The sequence below is a fragment of the Pongo abelii genome, chromosome 5, assembly GCF_028885655.2.
Source record: "Pongo abelii isolate AG06213 chromosome 5, NHGRI_mPonAbe1-v2.0_pri, whole genome shotgun sequence".
Lineage (NCBI taxonomy): Eukaryota > Metazoa > Chordata > Mammalia > Primates > Hominidae > Pongo > Pongo abelii.
The window spans coordinates 127,158,061-127,181,874 of record NC_071990.2 but is presented as its reverse complement, the minus strand read 5'-3'; the positions used below and the strand labels follow the sequence as shown (position 1 = coordinate 127,181,874).

Genomic DNA, 23,814 nt, shown 5'->3' with positions numbered 1-23,814 from the left:
ATCAGAATTCCAAACAGGATGTGCCCAGCCTGAATCTTGTGTTCTTTAATACTTCCCCCATTACAACAAATTGTCTGGTGGCACTATGGAGAGTCTTCTTTAGAGAGATTATTACTAATAGGGTGGTTTATGGGGAGTTTTTGCATAGAAGCAAAGAAGAATCATTGCAAGTTATTTTTTAAATGTATAATTGAATTCTATGCATTACAAAGTTTGGTGAAAGTTAATCTAGTAGCTGCTTATTAGGAGTTATTAGATTCCATAGAAAGAAGTGGGAAATTTTTATTAGTAAGTTTAATGACAAATGCAAGTGTACTTGCCCTTATGAATAGCCATGCTTGTATGTGACAGTGGTTTGTTCTTTAGTACAATTTTTACCCATTTAAAAATAATCTTTGCCATGTCTCCATGTTGATTATTATTTTATTGACTTAAAAATGGTTCTTTACTTTTTTATCTTCTTACTTTAATGAGTAGACTATAGAAAAACATTTTTCCATTAGTTAAAAAGAAACACATTTAAATTTAAACTATGGATCTACTTGATCAATTACCTTTTCTTCTGCTTGTCATAGCCTCTGAATTTCTGTAGTATATATAGGACTTTATATAATTTGTTATTGTTTTGTGTAAGTTGTGCTTTCGTAAATTCCCTGAGACCAGAGTTCATAACTTTCTATTACTTTGTGTTAAAGTGGTAATCGCATAATTACCACTTTTTTTTTCCCATTTTTTAGTCTTCATTTGATCGCTGAAGGCAACAAAATGATGGATAAGCCAAGAGCTCCACAGCAGAGGGCGGGGTCTATGTTGTATCCTCCAGGCTATGATAGTACTTGGCATATAGTAGGGTTCATTTTTGTATCCTCCAGGCTATGATAGTACTTGGCATATAGTAGCAATTCAAATGACTCTTGTGTGAAGAAATGAAAGAATGAGGCAAAAGACTGAAACTGGAACTTTTCAGAAGAAACAAGGGTGACCAATAAATCTTTGAAAACAGAATCAACCTCTTTTCGTGATCAGGGAAATGCAAACTAAAACAAAAGAGATACTGTTTACACTCATCAAAGAGGCAAAATGGAAAAATCTGGCAATATCAACTGTTGCCAAGAATATAGAACAATGAAAAGTCTTATACACTAATGGTGGGAGTATAAATTGGCATAATAAAATAAACTGGAAAACATTTGATATTATCTAAATTTGGAGATTCCCACACCCAGCAACTCAACCTCTGGGAAATCCCCGCATGTGTGCACCAGATGTGTACAAGAATGTTCACAGCAGCACCATTCATAATACACCCAAATTGGAAGCAAGCTGACTGTCTATCAAGAGTAGAGTGGGTAAATATATTGTGGTATAGTCATACAATGAAATACTACAGAATAGTAAAAAAAAAAAAAATGGATTGCATCTCCTCTTATCAACATGATGAATTCCAGGAAAATAATGTTTAACTTAATAAGCAAGTCAAATACAGTATAATCCCATATTATATGAAGTTTTAAAATGCTAAATTAAAAATATTGTTCATTGATAGACATATAGATGGTAAACCATAAATAAAAATAAAATAGTGAGGAATGGGGAATGGAGAAGATGGAGAAAAGAAAAAGTACACAAAGGGCTTTCAAAGTACTAGTGGTGCTAAGTGCTAAGCTGGGTGGTGGGTACAAAGGTATTGATTCTCATTTGATTATTTATACCTTTACATATTATATAATACAGCATTATATAAATGTTATGCTATTCCATATATAATATATTATATATGCATATATAATATGATTTATATGCGCTATATTTATATATGCTATGTGTTATATATGCTATATATTATATATGCTATATATTATGCTATTCTATATATTCTATATAATATATAATTATATATTATATAGAATATATATTCTATATATTAATAATATGTATAATTATATATAAATATATAATAATAGAATATATTATATATAGAATAATATATAGAATAGCATAACATATATTATATATAGAATAATATATAGAATAGCATAACATATATATAGCATTATATATGTAGACAGAAATGTAGAGCTGTCATTCATATAAGAATAGCATTGCCGGGCGCGGTAGCTCACGCCTGTAATCCCAGCACTTTGGGAGGCTGAGGCGGGCGGATCACGAGGTCAGGAGATCGAGACCATCCTGGCTAACACGGTGAAACCCCGTCTCTACTAAAAATACAAAAAATTAGCCGGGCGAGGTGGCGGGCACCTGTAGTTCCAGCTGCTCGGGAGGCTGAGGCTGGAGAATGGGGTGAACCCGGGGGGCGGAGCCTGCAGTGAGCAGAGATCGCGCCACTGCACTCCAGCCTGGGCGACAGCGAGAACTCCGTCTCAAAAAAAAAAAAAAAGAATAGCATTATGATGGGCTCAGCCTGCATATAATTGTTTTCAAGTGAAGTCCTAGAAGTCTACTTCTTGGTATAATTGATAAATACATATTATATATTTATATATTATATATAGAATAGCATAACATGTATAATGCTATATTATATAATATATTATATATTATGTTATAATATGCTATTCTATATATCATATTATATATTATATATAGAGAATAGCATATATATAATGCTATTCTATATTAATTCAATATTGAATTAAAATGAAAAATAAAAAGAAATGATAAGTAATGTTTGGGCCAACTCTTTGGGATTATGGCATGTAAGCGATATTTAGTTAAGCAAAATTCCACTCCCCTCTATTGCCATAGTTTGTAATGGTGCTTTTTCTGAAGTAGAAAAGTTCCAGGTTGAACTTTCTGAAGTTGTTCTGAAAGCAAGTCGAAAATGGTAAATGTGAAAATAAACCACAAGGTGGCATCCTGGTCTCATGTGTCTCATTCTGATTCTTTAATCATGTAATCCCACTTTTGAAATGTTGAGGATTTTTTTTCCTTTAGTTTCTTTCTTCTTGTCATCAATTGTGCTTTATTTTACTTGTATATGTACTGTGCTATCAAATGAAAGACTGGGGAACGCCATTCAAATAAATTCAATGCAACAAGTATGCTGGTTCAGCATATGACGTTCATTCATTCATTCCTCATTCCATCAGTCATGCATTCATGTATTCATTCATTTAACCAATGTCCAAAAATATTTGTTGAGCCTCTTTTCTGTGTCAGATAGACGCAGGACAAGAGGTCCTGGAGACTCAATGATAAGCAGAAACGTAGTCACTTTCATTTGCTTTGAGTGTGGTGGTGAAGATAGACAGTAATCATACAATCACAAATTTAAATTGTGACTGACAAAGCCTATGAGGAAGAAAGGAGAAATAGCTGGTTCATATAGTTCTACAGTGAGGTTTTGAACCAATTGGAGATGTCAGAGGAGTGATCCATTTGTTGAGATCTGAAAGATGAAGATGAGTTGCCTAGGTAAGAAGGAGAGAAAGGAACATTCACGCAGAAGGAACATGTGCAAGGCCTTGTAGCAGGAGAGAGCAAGGAGAATACCAGAGGCTGAAAGAAAGCCAGGAGGGCTGGATGGCAAGGCAGAGGTATCAGAAAGAGGTGAACAGAGGCCAAAGAAGTAGGCAGCGCATGGATCTTCCGTGGCCTTGTAGTGAGGTGAAGGATTTTGTCTTCACACTAAGAGCATTAAGGAGCCACAGCAAGGAGGATGAAGTAGCAGCTCAAAACCCATGCCCAGTCATGGGCGGTTCAGTAGTTTTATGAGTACTGTATATATGAAAGATCCTGCACTGAGTATTAGTGGCCCAACTCCGTTCGCCTTTGTGTGATTTGCTTTTTGATAGTGAGAGACATCACTTGAAAACAGTAATGCAATTTTAATCTCAGCCATGCTCACTATATTTAAGATTTTTCTTTTAAAGAAACATGATCCCATTGTATTTATTTTGAATCAGACTAAAAACCATTGCTTTTGAAGACAGGAAACATAAAGTGTGCTATCCTAACAAACAGATCGACATATTTAGCTCATCCACAACAAAATAAAAACCCCTATTTAGCTCATCCACAACAAAATAAAAACGCCTGGCACCTAAAATATACAAGATATAAAAGAAAATGTTTGTTTGCTTTGTGGTCACTTCACCTCAGAAAGAATCAAGTACTAGAAATTAGGAGACCTGGATCATGTCACTGTGGGAAAGATGATCTAACTTGGCCGTGCCTCCATTTTTCTCATCTGAGAAATGAAGCAGTCTAGTTTATGTTCTTCTAACTCTGAAATTCTGCAAATCTGTGAATATATTCATAAAAATCAATATGTACATGTTATTCCTTTAATGTAAAGAGAATGGATATTGGGGGACTACCTTGGTATATATTTGAATGAAAGTGTCTGAGTGGGAAAGCAGAAGTTGTATGTAAGACCAAATGAGGCCAGGCACGGTGGCTCATTTCTGTAATCCCAGCACTTTGGGAGGCTGAGGCAGGTGGATCACCTGAGATCAGGAGTTCAAGACCAGCCTGGCCAACATGGCAAAACCCTGTCTCTACTAAAAATACAAACAATTAGCCGGGCATGATGGTGGGCGCCTGTAATCCCCATAACTCAGGAGGCTGAGGCAGGAGAATTGCTTGAACCCAGGAGGTGGAGGTTGCAGTGAGCTGAGATCTCACTATTGGACTCCAGCCTGGGCAACAGAGCAAGACTCTAAGAAAAAAAAAAAAAAAAAAGACCAAATGAGACTTAATGTGGATATTAAAACATCTTTAATAAACTAAATTTGAATAAGCTGCACTACCATTTATTGATAATATACTATGTGTCAGGTCTTATGAACATTATCTCATGTAATCCTCAGAAAATCCTTATGAGATAGCTTTCTTTTTTAAAATTCTATTTTATGGCGGGGTATGGTGGCTCATGCCTGTAATCCTAGCAGTTCTGGAGGCAGAAACGGTAGGATCACTTGAGCCCAGGAGTTCAAGAGCAGCCTGGGCAACATAGCAAGACCTCCATCTTTAAAAAAAAACATTAGCCAGGCATGGTGGCCCACACCTGTAGTCCCAGCTGCTAGGGAGGCTAAGGTGGGATGATTGCTTGAGCCTGGGAGGTCAGGACTGCAGTGAGCTGTGATCATGCCACTGCATTCCAGCCTGGGTGACAGAGCAAGACCCTGTCTCAAAACAAAACAAAACTATCTTACTAATGATAAAAACAAAGCTTAGTAATTTGTCCAAAGTTCAGTAATTTGTCCAAAGTTGCATAGCCATTAAATCTCAAGATGCATCAGGTCTGTCTGACTTCAAAACCTGTTCCTTTAGTCTTTATACTTATTATACTTTTTGAAGAATTGAGATATTTTATAATGACTTATAAATATTGAATAGAGATAAATTCACTAGAATTATAAATATGGAGTTCAAGTTGTTTATAAGTGGTCTGATGAATAAGCACCAAGAATTTTAAGAAGCTCCCACATCTTAAACAAAATTGCTTAGTAAACTTGATTTAAGTAATTAAACATGCATTTTCCTAGATATGGCTGTGAAGTTGCTGTATTATTAAGCAAACAACTTCCTTGTTAATGTCTTTACTATATCAGTAGAAAATACACTTACACAATTTTTTTTTTTTTTTTTTTTTTGAGATGGAGTCTCACTTTGTTGCCCAGGCTGGAGTGCAGTGGCGTGATCTCGACTGACTGCATCCTCCACCTCCTGGGTTCAAGTGATTCTCCTGCCTCAGCCTCCCAAGTAGCTGGGACTACAGGCACCTGCCACCACGCCTGGCTAATTTTTGTACTTTTAATAGAGATGGGGTTTCACCGTGTGAGCCAGGATGGTCTCAAACTCCTGACCTTGTGATCCGTCCACCTCAGCCTCCCTAAGTGCTGGGATTACAGGCATGAGCCACTGCGCCAGGCCAGAATTTTAACTCTTAAACTATACATTTAAACATAACAAACAAATAGCTTTCACCACTTCTCTCACTGTGTCATATCCTAAAGACAAACAATTTGTGAACTTTGTTTCTTCTTTTATCCAAGCTCCTGATATCCAGAGCAAAGGGGTTGTCTTGTCTGCTGCATCTTGGTGTTTGGAGAAGTGGCTAAATGCGTTTATATTGAATCATTGTTCCTGTGTTGTTTTGTCTGTGGCTCCCACTCTTGGGAATCCTTGGGGTTTGAGGATCACATCAAAAAAGTATCTCTGGTATGAGAAATGGTCAGTGTGGCCAGATAATTCATGGGTTGAGCACTGAGACTCGTTTCCCATGATCGTCTTGGTCAGGAGGCACTTGGTGTTTTAAGCCTATTCTCTTGATGCAACACATATGCCTTAAATCTGTTTAATGATTTAGCAGTGATGGACTCATGAATATATTTCAGATGGGCCCAACGGCCTGTCAAGCTTCTTTCCAAGTATCAGTAAAAGACATGTTACCACAGGCAAGGTTTGTCCCCTGAGCTTGGCCATACCCTCATCTCGCTTATGTGATGGTCACCAGCTTGCACAGGTCTTTTTGGTTTTTGTTTTTGAGATGGGACCTCCCTCTGTCACCCAGGCTGGAGCACAGTGGCATAATCATAGCTCACTGCAGCCTTGAATACCTGACTCAAATGATCCTCCTGCCTCAGCCTCCAATGTACTTGGAACTACAGGCACATGTGTGCTCGGCTTGCACGTGAGTTTTCATGAGTTACCACACCCAACCATTTGTACTATTTTATGCTTATCTTTTCATTGTCAGAAAGATGTCAAAACAATAAAATAAATCTAACAGTGGCTGCTTGTAAGATCAAAATGTGACTGGCTTAGTTCTCATTTAAGGGTGGCTTGTGCCTGGGATAGAAATGTGTTATCATGAGAGTCATGGTCTATGTGCCTCTGTGTTTTGCCCTCATGACTGCAAACACATCTCCATCATCTTGCCAGATCCCCAGACAAGCCAATTTGATGCAGCTGTGCTGGGACAGACTGGTTAGGACAGGGAAAGAAGCCAGTCATTGCTGGCATAAGGGAAAGTCTACCCAAACAGAGCTATGCAAAGCTCCAGTCACATTGTTTTGGTGGAAAAAGAAAAAAAAAAAAGTCTTTAGGTTCTCTGCAATTAAGGAAAAAGGTTAAAAAAGAAGTGCTGAAAGACGTAGGAAGGTAAATCCTGTTCATCTTGATAGCTTATAATCAGGAAAGGAGGGGTTAACACAACTAAGATATTCACTTGTGTTCAGAGTCATAATTTATTACTACACTTATACAAGTAAAACATTATGAATAATAGCCATTCTTTGCAAAATACTTTTTCTTCTGCATGAGAAAATGTGACTTTGTTTTCATTGTAATGAAAACACAAGACTTACCATGCAAACTTGATACAAGAAACTTTAGAGTTAAGTGCCAATGTTATTCAACCTCTTTCTACCCCTTAAAAAAACTTATAATACATTCTGTTACATCCATGTCACACTTCATATGCATGAATCTCTTCATTTCCACACACTAACAGAATGACAACAGAGGTCAAGAAAACCAAATATTTAGTTTATAGAAGGCTAAGAACTTAGGGGCATCTAAAAACGTCTCTGGGCATAAGATTTTTGAAAAATTATACACATATTAACTCTTAACTGCTATCAAAAACATTCTTTAACTCTAGGCCAAAGAGTTAGGTCAGTTAAAAGGCCCTTTCTGATAACAAGAATTATTAAAGTGAATGGGTTACTGGACAGGTCTTCATAGGTCAAATGAAGAATTTTGTTTTATGGCATATGGACCTATGGTGTATAAACATTCAGAATAATCCAGCATTCTCTCTAAACAACAACAACAACAATTTCTTATCTTTTAGAAATGGAAGATTGGAAATGATTTTTTTTTTCAAATTCAATTTGCTTAGCACCTTAATACTTCACCATTTTGCCACACCTTTGTCAACCACTTTGAGTGAGATTATAGAATTTTCTTTGGTAGCCTTTAAAGATTAAGCTCATAGATGAAGAAAAGATACGTGTGACTTGATTGAAAGTTGAGTTAAAACTAGAGAACTGCCAAAATAATTTCCCTTTTATGTTGCATTATAAAGTGGAGTTATTCCTTTTTTAATCCTTTCATATATTAAAAGAGTGAGATGGAAGTGGTTTTATGATAATACTATAGCTGGATTTACTGTCATCTTTAGTCCAAACTGATCCTAGGCAGGCTGAAATCCTGAGGGAGTCTGAATAACTCTGAGGCCAAAAAAGCAGTGTCAAAAGCCACAGCCTAGAGGTCAAAAGTATGAATTTAAGTATCAGATACTTTTCAGATAGTTTAACTCAAAAGCTCAACCTGCTAGGAATGGCCTTGGACAATTAAGCTTTATTCTCCAATTCCTAATATGTAAGTAAGTAAACTATTATCTACTCTATAGGACAGTTATGAGGCTTAAATGAAGAAACAGATTTGAAACACTTAGCATGGGGCTTAGTATAGAGAACAACTGACCAGTATTAGCAGTTAGTATCATAATTGATTTTCTTTTTCAGACCTGCACCTTATAGTGGGTACTGTTTCCAACAGTCAGAGCAGAGTCCCTGACCACTTCCTTTCTTTCCTTTGAAGTTAGAAGTAAGGGAGTCATGGGAAAAAGCACCACCTCATGCCTAGAGAACCATTTCCCATCTGCCTCTTGCCCCTCACGCAAGATTGTCTATGTAAGCTCAGGGGCTTTTCTTCTTCTTAAGATCTCCCAACCAAGTTCAAAGACTTAGCCTTCCAAATAATATGAGCTATAGTCACAGTTTATGATGTCATGTTTGCTGCAATGCTTTGTTGTAGTTGCTGAAATATTCACAGCCTCAGTCAGTGCTTAGATCTTAAAAGAATTATAAGGGGAAGTCAAACTCCATTCTTCAGTAAAATGCAGCAGAACAACTAGAAGCAGTCCCATTGGGCAATAAAAAGTTTAAAAAATGCATCTATCTTTAGACCATTAGGCTTACAAAGTCAATCTAGATTCTTTGATTTGACTAGGTAGGACTCTAACCTATTGAGACATTTTAAAAGTAAGCTAAAACAGCCACATTTTAATCTATGTACAACTCCAGCCATGAATTTCTAAAATTGCATTGGAACACAATACTGTGTTATTGTATTGCCTAAAATCCGAGATGCCATTGAATTTTTTTTTTTACATTCTAGTAATTAGGAAGTTTTATGGTCAGTGTGTAAAGTTATGTTGTAGTGGTTCTTTTTCTTTAAAAACTGATCTTCAACCAATAGTATATCCTGTAACTAATGGAGTCTTAGACTCACGGAAATATGGAATTCTAAAATCATATTGCTTTCTCATGATGTTACCTAAGGTGATTAGTCTGACTTTGTGATAACTTAATGATTGGCAAAAAGAACAATTTGAATATATAAGAAAGATAATCCCAAAGGCTTCATTATGTTTGATAATACCTATGCACAGGTGCATAGGAGAGCCATCTCTCTGGTTAATATTTGAACTTTTCCCTAGCTGCTTGGGAGGCTGAGGCGGGAGGATCACCTGAGCCCGAGAGGTTCAGGCTGCAGTGAGCCATGATCACACCACTGTACTGCAGCCTGGGTGACAGAGGGAGCCCCTGTCTCAAAAAATATACATATATTTCGACTTTTTAATGTTTCAACATCACTTTAAAGGTCCCTCATATTTCTTCGAAAATGAAGTATCATATTTGTGATAGTAAAATATCCAAAGAAGAGCAAAAAGCCTCCTCCCCCTAGCTCACAGAATCTCCTTTTGTCACTTTTAGTGTACCTCCTTCTTTTGAGAACCTCTGTGAATAGCTAGGCTGGCAGCCATACCTATCACTATCAGTCTATAGGATTGTACTTTGATGTGCTGCTATACACCATGCAAAACTCAACATATACAGTGCAATGCTGGGCCACATAGCAGTTATTTCTAAAAAATACCTTCTGAATCACTGATGTGAACTTTAAACAAAATTTCTAATTAGTCATGCACATAGCTTTAAACAGTTGGAAAAACACAAATTTCTAAAAGTGTTACCTTTTTCCTTTTATCCTACTAAAAATCCTTTGAGTTAATTTTGGGACTTTTACACAAATAAAAGCAACCATCAATAAATCAAACTCTGAAAATTCTTTTTCCCTAAAATAACTTTAAAGGGTATAACTCTATTTTGGTAGCAAACATGAAAATTACCACATCTGATGGTGGAATACCACCTTCACAGAACACTTGGATGGGAGATGGCAACCTGCGGTGGTCAGGTTAGTATAAACAGTGAGATGTGATGCTAAAAGTTGATCATATGAAACATTGATCATAATTAACTTGAAATGATTGAATTACTGACAATGATTATCTTTAGGAACACTTTCTTATTAACTATGTTGCAAGTTCATTTGCAAATATTTTGGTCAGTGGAATTGAAAAATAATAATATGGCTGGGCATGAAGGCTCATGCCTATAATCCCAGCACTTTGGGAGGCTGAAGCAGGTGGATGAATTGAGCACAGGAGGTCAAGAGCAGCCTGGGAAATATAGTAGGGTCCTGTCTCTGCAAAAAATACAAAAATTAGCTGAGTGTGCTAGTGCATGCCTGTGGTCCCAGCTACTCGGGAGGCTGAGGTGGGAGGATCACCTGCATCTGGGAGGTTGAGGCTGCAGTGAGCCATGATCACACCACTGCATTTCAGCCTGGGTGACAGAGTGAGCAGAGTAAGACCCTGTCTCAAAAAAGAAAAAAAAAAAAGAAAAGAAAAAAGAAAAATAATAATATATATATAACCTGCAATAAAAAATGTAACAAAAAACAAAAAGGAAAAGAAAGGGAAGGAAGGAGGAAGGAAAGGAATTTATCTTAAAATATTTAATTCAAATAAATTTTAAATTCCTGATCTCTAAAAGTTTACATTTCAAAAAAGGAAAAGAAGTTCTCTGAATGCTGACATTACAATAGGAATACATTCAGGTTTTAGATCTTAAAGTAAAAATTATATGGCTGTTGTCCACAAATCATGATTATAAAGCAAACACCTAAGACAACGAAATCAATTTTCTTATTTGCTACCTCATTCTATTAGAGCCAACTGGAAAATATAAGAACCACAAGGCTTATAGACACAGGAAACAAGGTGATTTGCTTTTGCCTCCCCCCGACCTTTTCATTACCCACTTACAGAAATTAAACTACTTGCTGGATTTTTCAAAACCAGAATATAAAAGCCCTCCTTTTTCCTTTGAACGAATTGATAAGCATAATAAAAATCACTTTCATTCTTTTTATGTTGTTTGGCCCAATAGCTTCAGGAGCTCTAGGATGGTTTATTTAGGCCTCACTGAAGCAGAGGCAATACCCATAAAATTTCCACAGCAACAAAACAAATTGTCATTGAAGCACAAGGGATTTATCATTAGGATGTATGTACATGCCTATCATGTATGTATGTGATGTTTTTAAAACACTCTACAAATGTTTTTGAATTACAACATGTATGACATGTTCCAGCTTATTATCCTATATTTGGTATACCATTTGGAAGTCTTGAATTTGCACTTTCCCAAGAACTGTAGTTAAGAATAAAAGGCGGAGGAAACTGATTACTTCTTGCCTCCAAGTATCTTATTGCCTATGCTTAGTTTACTAAACAAGCTCAGATAAATGTTATTTTCAGGCAAGCTGTGAATTATATCAAATGATTTTGAAAGACATAAAGAAAAGCCATAGCTTGGATTGTTAGTAAATAAAGACCTCTTGAAATTCATGTTGACTTTCCACATAGAAAGTGGAAGGAAACTTTTCTGCGAAGCAACTCATCCACATAAAAAAGTCAAAAAAGACTTCATTTAATTAGTGATATGTAAAGACTCTTGCATAGAAAAAGGTTACAAAGTAATGCAAAAAAGACTAGGTACAGTAATTTCAAAACAAATATTTAAAAGTATAATTTTGCATAACGTTTAACATTCTCATAATGTTTATTGTTCTCCACACAGTAGAGAAATGAAGTGCATAATACATGCTGTGTCTCTTATCTTTTAAACATTAACTCTCACGTGCTTGATTTCAGCATATTAAGAGATTATTTTGTCATTAAACGAAATCAAAAAAACAAAACCACAACCCCATTACATAGCACTAGTTTGGGCATGGGCAAAAATAACTTATGTACATCCCATTGCATACATTCATCTTGTTTTGGGATCAAATGCAATCACTAACTTGACAAAGCACTTTAAAAATTGTAGCTTTTCTCTTCCTAGTGCTCCCTCCTTGCTTCATCACCTCCAGAAATGTAACTTCTCCCAAAGGGTGACAAGAATAGATGTTGCATTATTAGGAGAAAATGAAGAGGATAAATATATAAAAATAGTCCTAATGAAACTGAATAAATTAAACCAAACTCCTACGAACTGGAGAGTTTTCAAGTTGGCATGAATTAAATAGCCTCTGGTGGGCACATGGTAGGCAACTGCTCATAGGTGCACTATATAAATGCAAGGTTTATATAAAGAAGCACCATATTTTGAGCTATCCAAAAAAAAAGTGCCTGGGGGCTTGCAGGCAGAGCAGAAATGCTTGTTAATCTGAGAACTGATGAAATAATTGCTTATACCAATGCACTGCTAAATGTCACCTCTTGGCATGTCTGTACAAAGAAGGCAAACTAAGATAAAACTAGATCTTTCAACTTGAAAATTATTTCCAGCAGTCATTTTGACCAATAAAACCTGTTAGTTTCAGCAGAATACTCTTCTCTGGCATGGTATTAAAATGTCTGCAGCCTATGGCAAGACTTCTGTCCCTTTCCTTTCTTAACCTATCCTCCACACTCGTCTTCCTTTGTGCAACGTTATATATCCAGAAGAAAACTTCCTAAGCTCAGGCACTTATGAAACATGACTCTCTCACTCTCTCTATATATATGTATGTCCCATCTAGTCTCAAGAGAATTCAGTCAGGGCATTTTACTTCCCCAATTCAGACATACTGATGCACTGCTGGATGGTACGGTCCATATATTTTCCAGGAAACTTCTAAATGTTAACAAGTGTGAAGTTCCCAAAAGTTGCTGATGTCAGTTACCGAGCTGCCTTAAACCAAACAAAAAAGGGAGAGAGAAAAAAGAGAATACCACATTTCCACTCGTGAAGTTTGTGTCTCAAATAGCTTTATTGTTCCTTTGTGGATCTGTCGGCATCTGTATGGCTACCTTCAGGGTGCAGAGGTTTTAAGCTGACTCTGAAATGGAGGACATTCAGTTACTATTGCAAGAAGTTCAAGAAAAATTTAAAAAGCTCCAACTTCTGTCCCCCAGGGTCGGTAAGGTTTACTGTTTGTTCCACTGCTGGTCGGCTGAGGACTGGACGTGGCTGATACTGACAAGGGCGGGCTGATGGCTGTGGCCGCGGCCACTGCTGCTGCTGCGTTTGGGGGGAGCATGGGGAATGCCCCCGCAAAGGACAGAGGGAAGCTGTGTGCAGCCGCGGTGGCTGCTGCGGCTGCGGCGTGGACGGTGGCAGACAGGGACAAGAGAGAGGTGGAGAGAGGTGGCACGCAGGGGGCGACGCTGCCCGTGGATGGCATTCGGAGGGCTGAATCCGCATGGGCAAACGTGGCCGTGAGGAGAGCAGAGCCGTGGGCAGGAGGCACTTCTGAAGTTGTGGAGAAACGACAAGGGGTTGACTCTGAGGCATGGAGGCCGTTGGGCTGGAGCAGGGCTGCGGGCAGGTGGTGGAAGGCGGCGGCCCAGTGATGCGGGTGGAGCGGATGGTGGTGGTGGGCCATGGAGGATGTCATGGCCGCCGCCTCCCGCTGGGTGGCGCAAGTGCTGAGATGAGACACAAGCCGCACCCGCAGCGGATCCGAGGAGTCCAGGCCTTCCACGGAGCTCAGGTACCGCGCAACTTCTGTTAGGCACTCTCGGAATCCTATGCTCATGAAGTCCATGGCAAGAGCGTGTGCGTCAAAGTAGCCTAAAAGCGGGTTTGAGCAAAGTAGGGAACAGGACAGAGATGGGGGGGAGGTAGGGGTGAGAAAATGGTATAGTTACGAATAACCACCCACTGATGTTCCACTCTGTCCTTCAGAAGACTGAAGTGGAACGATAATCCTTTCTGGAAATATTGCCAGCTGTTTATGGTTTTAATTTTTTGCAGAAGTTAAGAAAGTATACTTGGCCACTCACATGTGTGACAACTCTGGCAATGCAATATGCTACAGTTGTTCTTGCAGCTAAATATCACAGTGGGGAAAAAAAATTAAGAACATCCGTGTTTCAGACACTTCCAGAGAAAGAAATGGGGTCTCCCCCTTTGTATTGTGGGATAGTGAAATTCCCCAGGAAACTTTTTCATGGAAATACAGAGTTCCAGTCTCTCTGTCTCTGTCACATGAGTTGGAGATTAAAGGGCTTATCTGAAACATCTTTACTCTCTTGGCATGTTAACAGAGATGCCAAGTGCATCTTAGCAGCTTGAGGACTTTAGAAATGTACTAGAATCGCAATAAATTCATAACTGCTTCTTGACTAACAATGTTTTTTTATCAACAAAGTGAAACCATCTTGTCATAACTTTGTATAAAAAATTTAATGAAAACAAAATGAGTGTTTTAAAAAAAATTTGGTTTCTTACTTGAAGATCTTATTTTTCTGTCAGTAATATAAGGCTAAGTTCCTGATATGAAAATACTATACGTTAACGCCTAGTTTTTCTGAAGTTCAAATATATGTCCTTACATTTTTCTAGCATACACCCAAGAAAAAAATGTATATTAATTTTGTCAGTGTATATGCATGCACTCCTATACCTATGGTTACCACCATAAAAATGGCTAGAGCTTGGTCACAATTATCTGAGTCTCTGTCTGAAGATAATACATTAGAATAGAAAATAATAATGTCTAATTATTGGAGTGCCCATGTAGGGCACAGTAATAATCAGACATTTGGGAAAATGTTGCCCACTTTGAATGAGTGACATCTGGTATATACAAACAGATTATTTTTCATTTACAACTTTTTAAAAAGTAATTTCCAAATCAAAAGTTTGGTCTATTCATTTTGGGGATGTGTATATACATGAATAAGAAATATCACATTCAAACAAGGTTATTTATTAATTTATTTATCTTTGAGACAGGGTCTCACTCTGTCACCCAGGCTGGAGTGCAGTGGCCCGATCACAGCTCACTGCAGGCTCCATCTCCCGGGGTTAAGTGATCTTCCTGCCTCAGCCTCCTGAGTAGCTGGGACTACAGGCATGTGCCACCACACTTGGCTAATCTGTTTGATTTTTAGTACAGACAAGATCTCGCTGTGTTGCTCAGACTGGTCTAGAACTCCTGAACTCAAGCAATCCTCCTGCCTCGGCTTCCCAAAGTGCTGGGATTACAGGTGTGAGCCACCACACCCACCAGTTATTTTTATCTAAAACATTTACATTATCTATGTTTTTGCTGATCAAAGCATTACCTGTTTATTCATCACCTATTAAAAATTTGACTATCTTAATCTGTAATCAAAGAACTTTGGAGATAGTAGTCACATATATTAAGAGTCCTAAAGCTAAAATTCCAACGATTTGGAAGTCCCCAAAAGATATTTGTGGCAAATATATACACTACTAAAACAGAAACAACAACAGTACAAAGCTGATACCAAGAGAATATCATGAAATATGGAAGATCAGCAGCAAAAATAGTTATCATCCCAGGACTCTGACATAGTTAACAAACAGAGCCTCTTGGATTAGGATGAAAAGCTATTCCTGAAGAAGAGGTATTCATGGAAAGATTTCACATTTCGGTCCTCAGGGTTCTGTAGGGCTTTGCAGACTTCTGACTCCCATGAGAGAAAGACGGGGGTAATGAATAGAATAGACAGAGTCCAGAAATCCAGAGGGATTTCGAAACTTAGGTTATTCTACTAAATCCTCTCTAGATACTATTGTCATACCAAGACAGACTTGGAGCCCCAAGAGCTTCTAAGAATTTTCATTACTGGTCATGAAGTAATTGAAATTTGTGGTTTGCCTGCTATGTTGTCATATACGGCTGAGCTCTCTGTTGTATCTTAAAGGAATATAAATTATGCAATTCCTATCCTATTGTGGACTTCAGAGGGAAATGATGATAAGTAGCTCCTTTTTGTGAATGGATCTTGGGCCAACAGTAACATACATGTCCATACCACTCCCTCTATGCCAGCACTATTCTATCGGCCTTAAGTGAATTAACTTGTAACAGCCTTATGAGTTATATAGTATGGATACTACAACTGTCCTCTTTTTACAGATGATAAAACTGGACCAGCTCCCAGGGGGTCAGTAATTTACCCAAAGTCACAGAGCTAATCAATGGCAGAATCAGGATTTGAAATCAGGCAATCCAGCTACAGATGCGATGCCCTTCACCACTGCACTATGAGGCAGTTGGTATTCTTTTACAATGTTAACCCAAACAGCCAGCTCCCTTCTTTTTTTTATTTTTTTATTTTTTTTGAGGTGGAGTTTCACTCTTGTTGCCCAGGCTGGAGTGCAATGGCGTGATCTCAGCTCACCACAACCTCTGCCTCCCGGGTTCAAGCAATTCTCCTGCCTCAGCCTCCTGAGTAGCTGGGATTACAGGCATGTGCCACCATGCCCAGCTAATTTTGTATTTTTAGTAGAAACGGGATTTCTCCATGTTGGTCAGGCTGGTCTCAAACTCTGGACCTCAGGTGATCCGCCCACCTCGGCCTCCCAAAGTGCTGGGATTACAGGCATGAGCCACCACGCCTGGCCGCCAGCTCCCTTCTTGAAGGCCATTCTCCAGTGCAATGACCTCTTCAATGACCTGACAGTCAGGCGACGTGTATGGAGCCTACTTGGAAATATCTGTTCACAAACTATTCTGGGACAAATTTTAGGACTGTCCAGGTGGCCAAGAATAGCAACCAAGATGGAATTTAGTTTTTATAATAAAGCCTAAGAACAATATTACTCTTTAGAAGTATAACTCATGCCAAATATTTGAAACCCTGATAAGAAAACTTAGACTTGTGGCTAACAATGCTAAGGGAAGTAAAGCAATCAAACAAATTTTATTGTAGCATGACTAATTCAATCAGTAGCCTAACATCCTGAGGTAGCAGCTGTAGAGACAGAATCATGGAGCTGCAGGGGCCTTTGGTGCTCATGCTGTTAGTGTAGCCCTCAAAGTGCAGCCCAGACTTTTTTCTTAGGTCAGAGGCACAGCAGTGGTCAAGCTAGGTTGGATCATTGGCTTCTGTGATTGAATCCAGTTATCTTTTCTATTATGTAAGAATGTTTGCATTTCATGCCATCATTCAGGATGGTTCCTTGAGAAGGTACAATCTGGGAAAAGTCAACCCATTGGGGCTTCTCTGTACAATGGTTACCCTCCCTCCCTACTAGACACAGGAAAAAGATGGTTAAGATCAGGGCTGATGTTCTAGAGATCCTCAATGGTATGGCCATACAGGAGTTAAATATTGGTAACAGTTGCTTCCCTCCAATGCCCTGCCTCTGCCCTGATCTAGGACCCATATACTGTGTAGTAAAAGGTTAATGCTGAGCACAGGGAGGCCTCCAGGATTTAGTTGGAGCCCTTAAATCCTTCTGATACCTTCTCCTTATTCAGTTGTTAAATATACTGAATAACACCCTTGGCTAAGGTGAATATCAAAGGATTCTTTGAAGGATGAAAAAGATTCAGAGGGACAAAATCCAGTCTGTGTTGTGATGTGTAAGTGTGATAATGAAATCTAAGTGAACTAGGATCTCAAGGCTGTTTTCAGCATGAGATGAGAGATCCTCTCTCACCACCTCGACAATTCCTCCCTAAGTCACTATCCAGTACAGAGGATACCTCTCTAGGGCCCTAGACCTGGAGTGCCTGCTTCTGTTTGCTTTCCCCAAGAATGACTCTGCTCCATTAATGGCTTCTAGTGTAGAGACTTCCTACCTGAACTTCAACTGTTCTGTTTGGTCTAAATTCAAGACCAAGCAAAATCTGAAAACAATAATAAAAATAACTCTAGAGTCACTTCCTTTGGAATAGCTGAATTATTTTCAGTCTTAGCCTTCATTTAATGAAGATGGAGGAGGAGAAGGAGTAGGAAGAAAGAAGCAGAAGGAGGAGAAAAGGATTGCCTCTAACCTCCTGTTTATGTTTGGATGTTTGTGTGTTTGTTTTTTGTTCTTTCTGTATAGATTCCAGCATGCGCTTCTTAAGTCCTAAACAAATCTCTGACCAGGCTGCTGTGAATGAAGCTTTACTCCCACAGTATTATGAAAGCAAACACAAGCCCAGGGTCAAGTGCTTCTTTTGTTCCAGAAGTTCTTTCCCACGAGTTCAATCCTGCCATTAGCATTGATTTCCACGGCTTTAATCTGGGGCCTCCTATCTCAGCTTGTTAAAGAACTGTTCAGCTATGACTTCCTTACAATATTAGGGGGAATAACATGAAAAGAGAAAGGTAAAAAAGGCAAAAAAAAAGTGAAGTCATTTACTTACCTTTACCCCCTGTTGCCTGAAGCATCTTCAAATGATCCACTGTCATTTGCAATATTTCAGCTTTTTCTAACTTTGCAGATCCCTTCATAAATAAATAAATAAATTATCATATGTCCTACAGAAACTAATCTGAAACATTATACACTGAATTTAGCATTATGGCTTCAATTTCCCTCTCACTAGACAATTCCAACTTTTATTTTTTCACAGAAAACTTTGAATTCTTTCCAAACTTTCCATGAAAGCACTAATTAATGTCATACCTAATGACAAGTATTTCCCATTTTAACTTTTAAAGACTAAAAGAAACTAGAATAAATGACTTTTTTAAATCATAAGAATAATTATTCTCCTAAGATCACCACAGCAAAACGATTTCAGTTGTAAAAATCTCAAACTTTGCATTCAATCTGTATCTTGGTTAATAATATGTTTTATTATGGGGCATCAATAGTCTTCTATAAAGCCAAACTCTAGAGGAGTTGCATAACAACTCCAGAAGATAAGGAGATAGGATTTTAGCAATTGATTGTTAAATATTTTTAAAATAGAAAACTCCAATAAGTCCTTTCACAGGCCTACTAAGTCCTGAAATAAGGTATTCACACTAGAACAATATAATTGGATCTGCATTTCAAGCAGATCCAAAAATTTTAAAAAGGAAGACTTTTAAGGTTTTTTTCCCCAATAATTACCAGCAGGTGTCACTGTGAATTTCTAAGCTCACAAACAAGAAGCAATAATTTACTGCTTACCTAGGAAGCATCATAAATGCTTAAGGATTTTTGAACCTTTTAAAATAGTTCTTAATAAAATTGTCTTGCAAATATATTTTTATGTCCCTGCTTTCAGAATAAGGAAACCTCTGGTAACCAATTGAAATACAAATGTGCCATTTCAAACTGTCTCGGGGACTGTGGGTGGCTCCTCATTTCCTGGAAGAGCTAAATAATTACCAATATGTTCTCTTTTTTTCTTTTTTAAAGACACTAAGGTTTATTTCAGGTCCCTATGCTTTACTTGTTTTGTAAAAATTATCAGCACCACGTATGGTGAGAGTGCCAGAGTTACTTAACTGCTCTAAAGAACACTTTTCTAATCACATTGTGACAGGGCCAACTCACTAGGGTTGGTAGCCAAGCTCTGCAAATGGGAAAGCTTGTGTTTATGGTAACTAACTGCCAAACAACTGACGTTTGCTTTTAAGGTTTAAGTCAACATTTAAGAAAAAAAAAATCTAACAAACCAAGAAAAAAAATCAAACAGACTTCGCCTCATAACTGCAGACATTTCAGTACTTCCAAATTTTAAAAACATCATTGGTTACTGACATTTTCACTTGAAGCCTATTGGCACTGAAAATGCTACTAATCAAAACTACAATTTCCACATTATTTTTAGTTTATCAAACACCGTCTCTGCATATAGATTGGGTGTGCTTTTTGTCTTAAAAATGTATAATCAGTAGCGTATTATGTTTTGTATTTGGTCAGTGTTTAATTTTTCCATGAAAATGGTACAAGCAGATTCAGTAAAGTCACTAATAATTGAAACTGCACTTTCTGGATAATTTCCAAGGACTTTGTAGGACTTGTTTTATAATGTTTGCAGATTCATGAAGTAAACAAACAAAATGGAATAAACAAACAACTGTTGTCTTATTGGAATTAAATTGAACGTATTTTCAACAAGGACATGCTGCCATATCCTTTGAAAGATGCTCTTAGAAATCTGTGTCATTAACCATTGCGGCAGGGGGAGAGCCATGACTTCTAAAACCACAAAAGATATAAACATTTGGCTTTCTACTTTTCTAAGTGTGCAAAATCTTTTTCTTTCTTTCTTTCTTTTTTTGTAAAGGAATAGGTGAACTATGAAAAGGGGCCTTTATGATTAACTTCGTATTTACCAAACTTCTAAAAAGATGACCCAAATCAAATGGCATTCTATCAACCCAGGGATTAAAAATGAAAGCAAATGGCTTGGTAAATAAATTTTACTGGTATTATCATTTAGGAAATAGAGCTAGAGATGTTACTTCTTGGGCTCTGATTGTTTTCTAATTAAAAAGATTACATTTTAATAAAATTTTGAGAAAAAAATGGTTTCTTTCTTTTTTTTGAAGGATACGGTATACAGCACAGTTTTAAATAAAACCACTACTGGTATTCATAGAAAGAACAGAGAAAGCATGAACACTGTTACCCTTAAGGGGAAAATAAGCTAAAGAATGGAAATGTTTTTCAACTTCATGATGGATTATGTTTTTAATAGTTTTGCCACAACAAAGCATTTTATTGAAATAGCTGCTCTGTGCCAAATCAGGGCACATACACCATTATTTTAATGAGCTTTAACAAGAACCCACATTCCCAGATGAGCGAATCAGATTGTTTGAGCTTTTTTTTGGGGAGTGGGGGAGTGGGTGGGGGGATTCTGGGGAGGGGATAGCTTACTTGTTTTTCAAAAGCAGTTGGCACAAGTCTTCTCAACTCAGATAAACTGTTATTTATCCGATCCCGACGCCTTTTCTCTATAATCTATCCAAAAGAAGCAAACAACAAAAGTTTATGAATTCACAAAGGATAAAATTACTCAAATGAAAAAATGTAACTGTTATACATTAGTATGAGTTACATGAAATAAAAAGGGGGAAAAATCACATACCCCTCTCCTTTTCTTTCTTGCCATAATCTGAGATGTTGTTGTTGGAGAATTCAATCTAATCACAGAGCTAGTACTTTGCCTATGAAATAAGAAGAGCATGTCAGGTGCTGCATTAACATAACAATAGTTTCTTCTGGGTACTTGTGGCACCCATTAAATATTCAGAGTGATTCCACAGTTCAAGTCTGTGTTATTTTATTCTTAGTTCTTGTTTCACTTTGCTTTCAGCCCGGCTGTCTCTTTTCAGGTAAAAATTACGCCTTAATTTGTAATCCAGATGCTAACCCATTGGCCAAAATGTCCCAGAATTTTACTTGAAAGTCTCCCAGTGAAATAATTACGGGCGGTTAGGCTGAGAAGTTAGATATTAGCATTTCCTAGTTCCACTCATATATTTTAAAGTCAACTAATCTCAAATAGCTTTCCTTCTCCCTACTGTCAGGCACACTGAACAAAATAATGCCACTTTTTCAAATCAGGGTTATATTAAGCACCATTATCAAACAGATGTGCAGTCGTCATACGTCAAACTTGTCTCTAGGTGCAAACTTTAAAATAAATAGAAGTTATCTTACTGTTTCAAAACTTCAGTTAGTCATATATTGCAACAGGAAAAAATTGACAAACTTGATGTTTTGCATACTAATCTTCCAAAATATGCCCTAAATATGCCACTGATAGAAAAATTAAAACATTTTATTACTAGGTGAATGTTTTACTTTGAAAATGAAACTGTAGGTGTGTCTCAGACTTTAGTCTAAGCTTAAATCTCCAGAAGCTGCAATTCACCTTGGATTTACTAATGAAAATATATTTTTATATTGAAAGTTCAATCAAAGTATTATTTGGTCACATAATTTTTACAATCCTTTCTAGTTTGTATCTGTTTCTCTTCATAATTCATGGATACTATGCTTCTTTGTGTTCTCAAATTCCCCAGGTTCCTGTTATTTGTTCTCTTTCATTTTAGAAATGCTGCACACACCAGGTTGCTATTACCTCACCTTCTCACTTCTGGATCTTATTTCTGAATTACCTGTCCCCCTCATTTTCACCCCTTCTTTACGGGTTTCACCTTTCACGTGATAGCTTCTGTTTTTCAGACCTCATTTTAAAAGACGGCACAACAACACTTTAATGATTAGATACTTAAACTTTTGGTTCCGTGTAAATATCTTTGCTCTTGCAGATTTTGTGCTTTGCTTTGTATGTATTAGAATAACAATATGAAAGAAAACCAGTTTTCCAAAGGTAGGAAGAATTTCCCTCTTTGAGTGACAGCTGCAGATAAATAATTAAGGTGCTTCTGGGGATGCCAATTAGAAGCAATTATCATTTGACCCGCCTTGGCTCTAAAATGCCTCGGTAATCTCCCTCTGTCACAGGAAAGTGGAGGTCTGGCTTCTGTGATTACGACGCCGATCTCTTCCAGACTTGAGAACAAGCAGTCAAAGAAATGATGCCCTTTCCGATGCTTACATCTGTCACTCACTCTTGCGTTAGCCAAGTCACACACGGTCAACCTGCAAAGTTCAACCTACTTAGCCTTGACATCGCAGGTTGCTTTAATTCCTCCAAAAATCAAGTTGTGATTTTGGTATCTCTAAAAATAAAAAATCAAGTTGTTTTCATTTTCTCCTGATCTATTTTGAAAGTGCCCCCAAATACGGTTTCAGTGGCTGGGACATCGCCTGTCGCCCAGACGCTGCCGTTCGCGCGCCCAACTGTGACAGCCAGGACCCTCCCTCGCCAACTCCTGCGCTCTGCCTTTCAGTGGCGTCTCCCATCCTGCCCACTCCACCCCTACGGTGAAAATCCACATCCCTTGCTCCATCCCAACTCACGCTCTGCAAGCGCCCACCACTCAAACTTTCTCAGGCAAAACTTTCCCTCTCCACCCAGATGCTGCGGAGACGAGCCTCGGGATTTCCAGGGAGCCACACGTGCACAAAGCTACCCCAAGCTCCCGAGCTGCGGGCCGCTCCCGCGGAGCCCGCGCTCACCCCGAGTAATTGTTCTCGCTCCCCACGTCGATGGTCTCGTCCATGTCGCTCTCGGAGGTCGTCTCCTCGCAGGGGCGCTTCATCCCGGCGAAAACCGCGCGGGGCGCAGCCCGGCCGGAAGCTCGGACGCCGAGCGGGGCGCAGCACCCTGGCGCCCGCCTCCTCCCTCCCCGGGCCTGGGCAGGCGCGGCTCCGGCGGCGGCGCGGTCTGCTCCTAGCGGCTCTTTCCCACGCCGCAACTCTGCTCGGCCGCAAGAGCCGGCGCCGGCCACGCCCCCCCCCAGCGGGTGGGGCCACCTCACCCGCCCCCGCGCACCGGCCCAGGCCGCCCGCCCGGCACCTCCCCCTCGCTGGTCGGCGTGGCCCGCGATTGGCTGGGCCAGGGGGCGGGGCCGCGCTTGCCAATGCCCGCCGCAAGGCTCAGGCCGAGGCGTGGGAACGCGGCTGCGGACCTGGTACCCCAGCGCAGCTAGCGGGCGGGGAGCAGCCGGGGTGAGAGTGAGCGCAATCTTGCTAACCCCTGCGGAGGGAGCGCGCGGGCGCCAACGCGGGCGTGGCGGGGCGGGCCCTGGACCTTGGGTTTCGGCCCTCCTCCGCGCCCCGTGGTCTCGCGGGCGAAGTTTCAGTCCTGAGTGTAAAGAATAACCCCGAGCGC

General features: G+C 39.0%; 1 protein-coding gene across 6 annotated transcripts; it reads right to left on the bottom strand.

The window, feature by feature from the left end:
* Positions 1-11,796: 11,796 nt before the first annotated feature.
* On the bottom strand, positions 11,797-23,452 carry HEY2 (hes related family bHLH transcription factor with YRPW motif 2). 6 transcript variants are annotated; one of them, XM_002817328.5, is made up of 5 exons: positions 23,160-23,452; positions 21,157-21,235; positions 20,946-21,029; positions 18,490-18,571; positions 11,797-13,946 (listed from the first exon to the last, which is right to left on the bottom strand). In XM_002817328.5, exons 1-5 carry the CDS (start codon positions 23,240-23,242, stop codon positions 13,261-13,263), a joined length of 1,014 nt encoding a protein of 337 aa, XP_002817374.1. In that variant the 5' UTR covers positions 23,243-23,452; the 3' UTR covers positions 11,797-13,260. The 6 variants fall into 6 exon arrangements, with proteins under 6 accessions (XP_002817374.1, XP_054414101.1, XP_054414097.1 ...); XM_054558126.2 differs by lacking the exon at positions 23,160-23,452 and adding an exon at positions 23,001-23,124; XM_054558122.2 differs by lacking the exon at positions 23,160-23,452 and adding an exon at positions 22,232-22,880.
* Between the last annotated feature and the right edge of the window lie 362 nt (positions 23,453-23,814).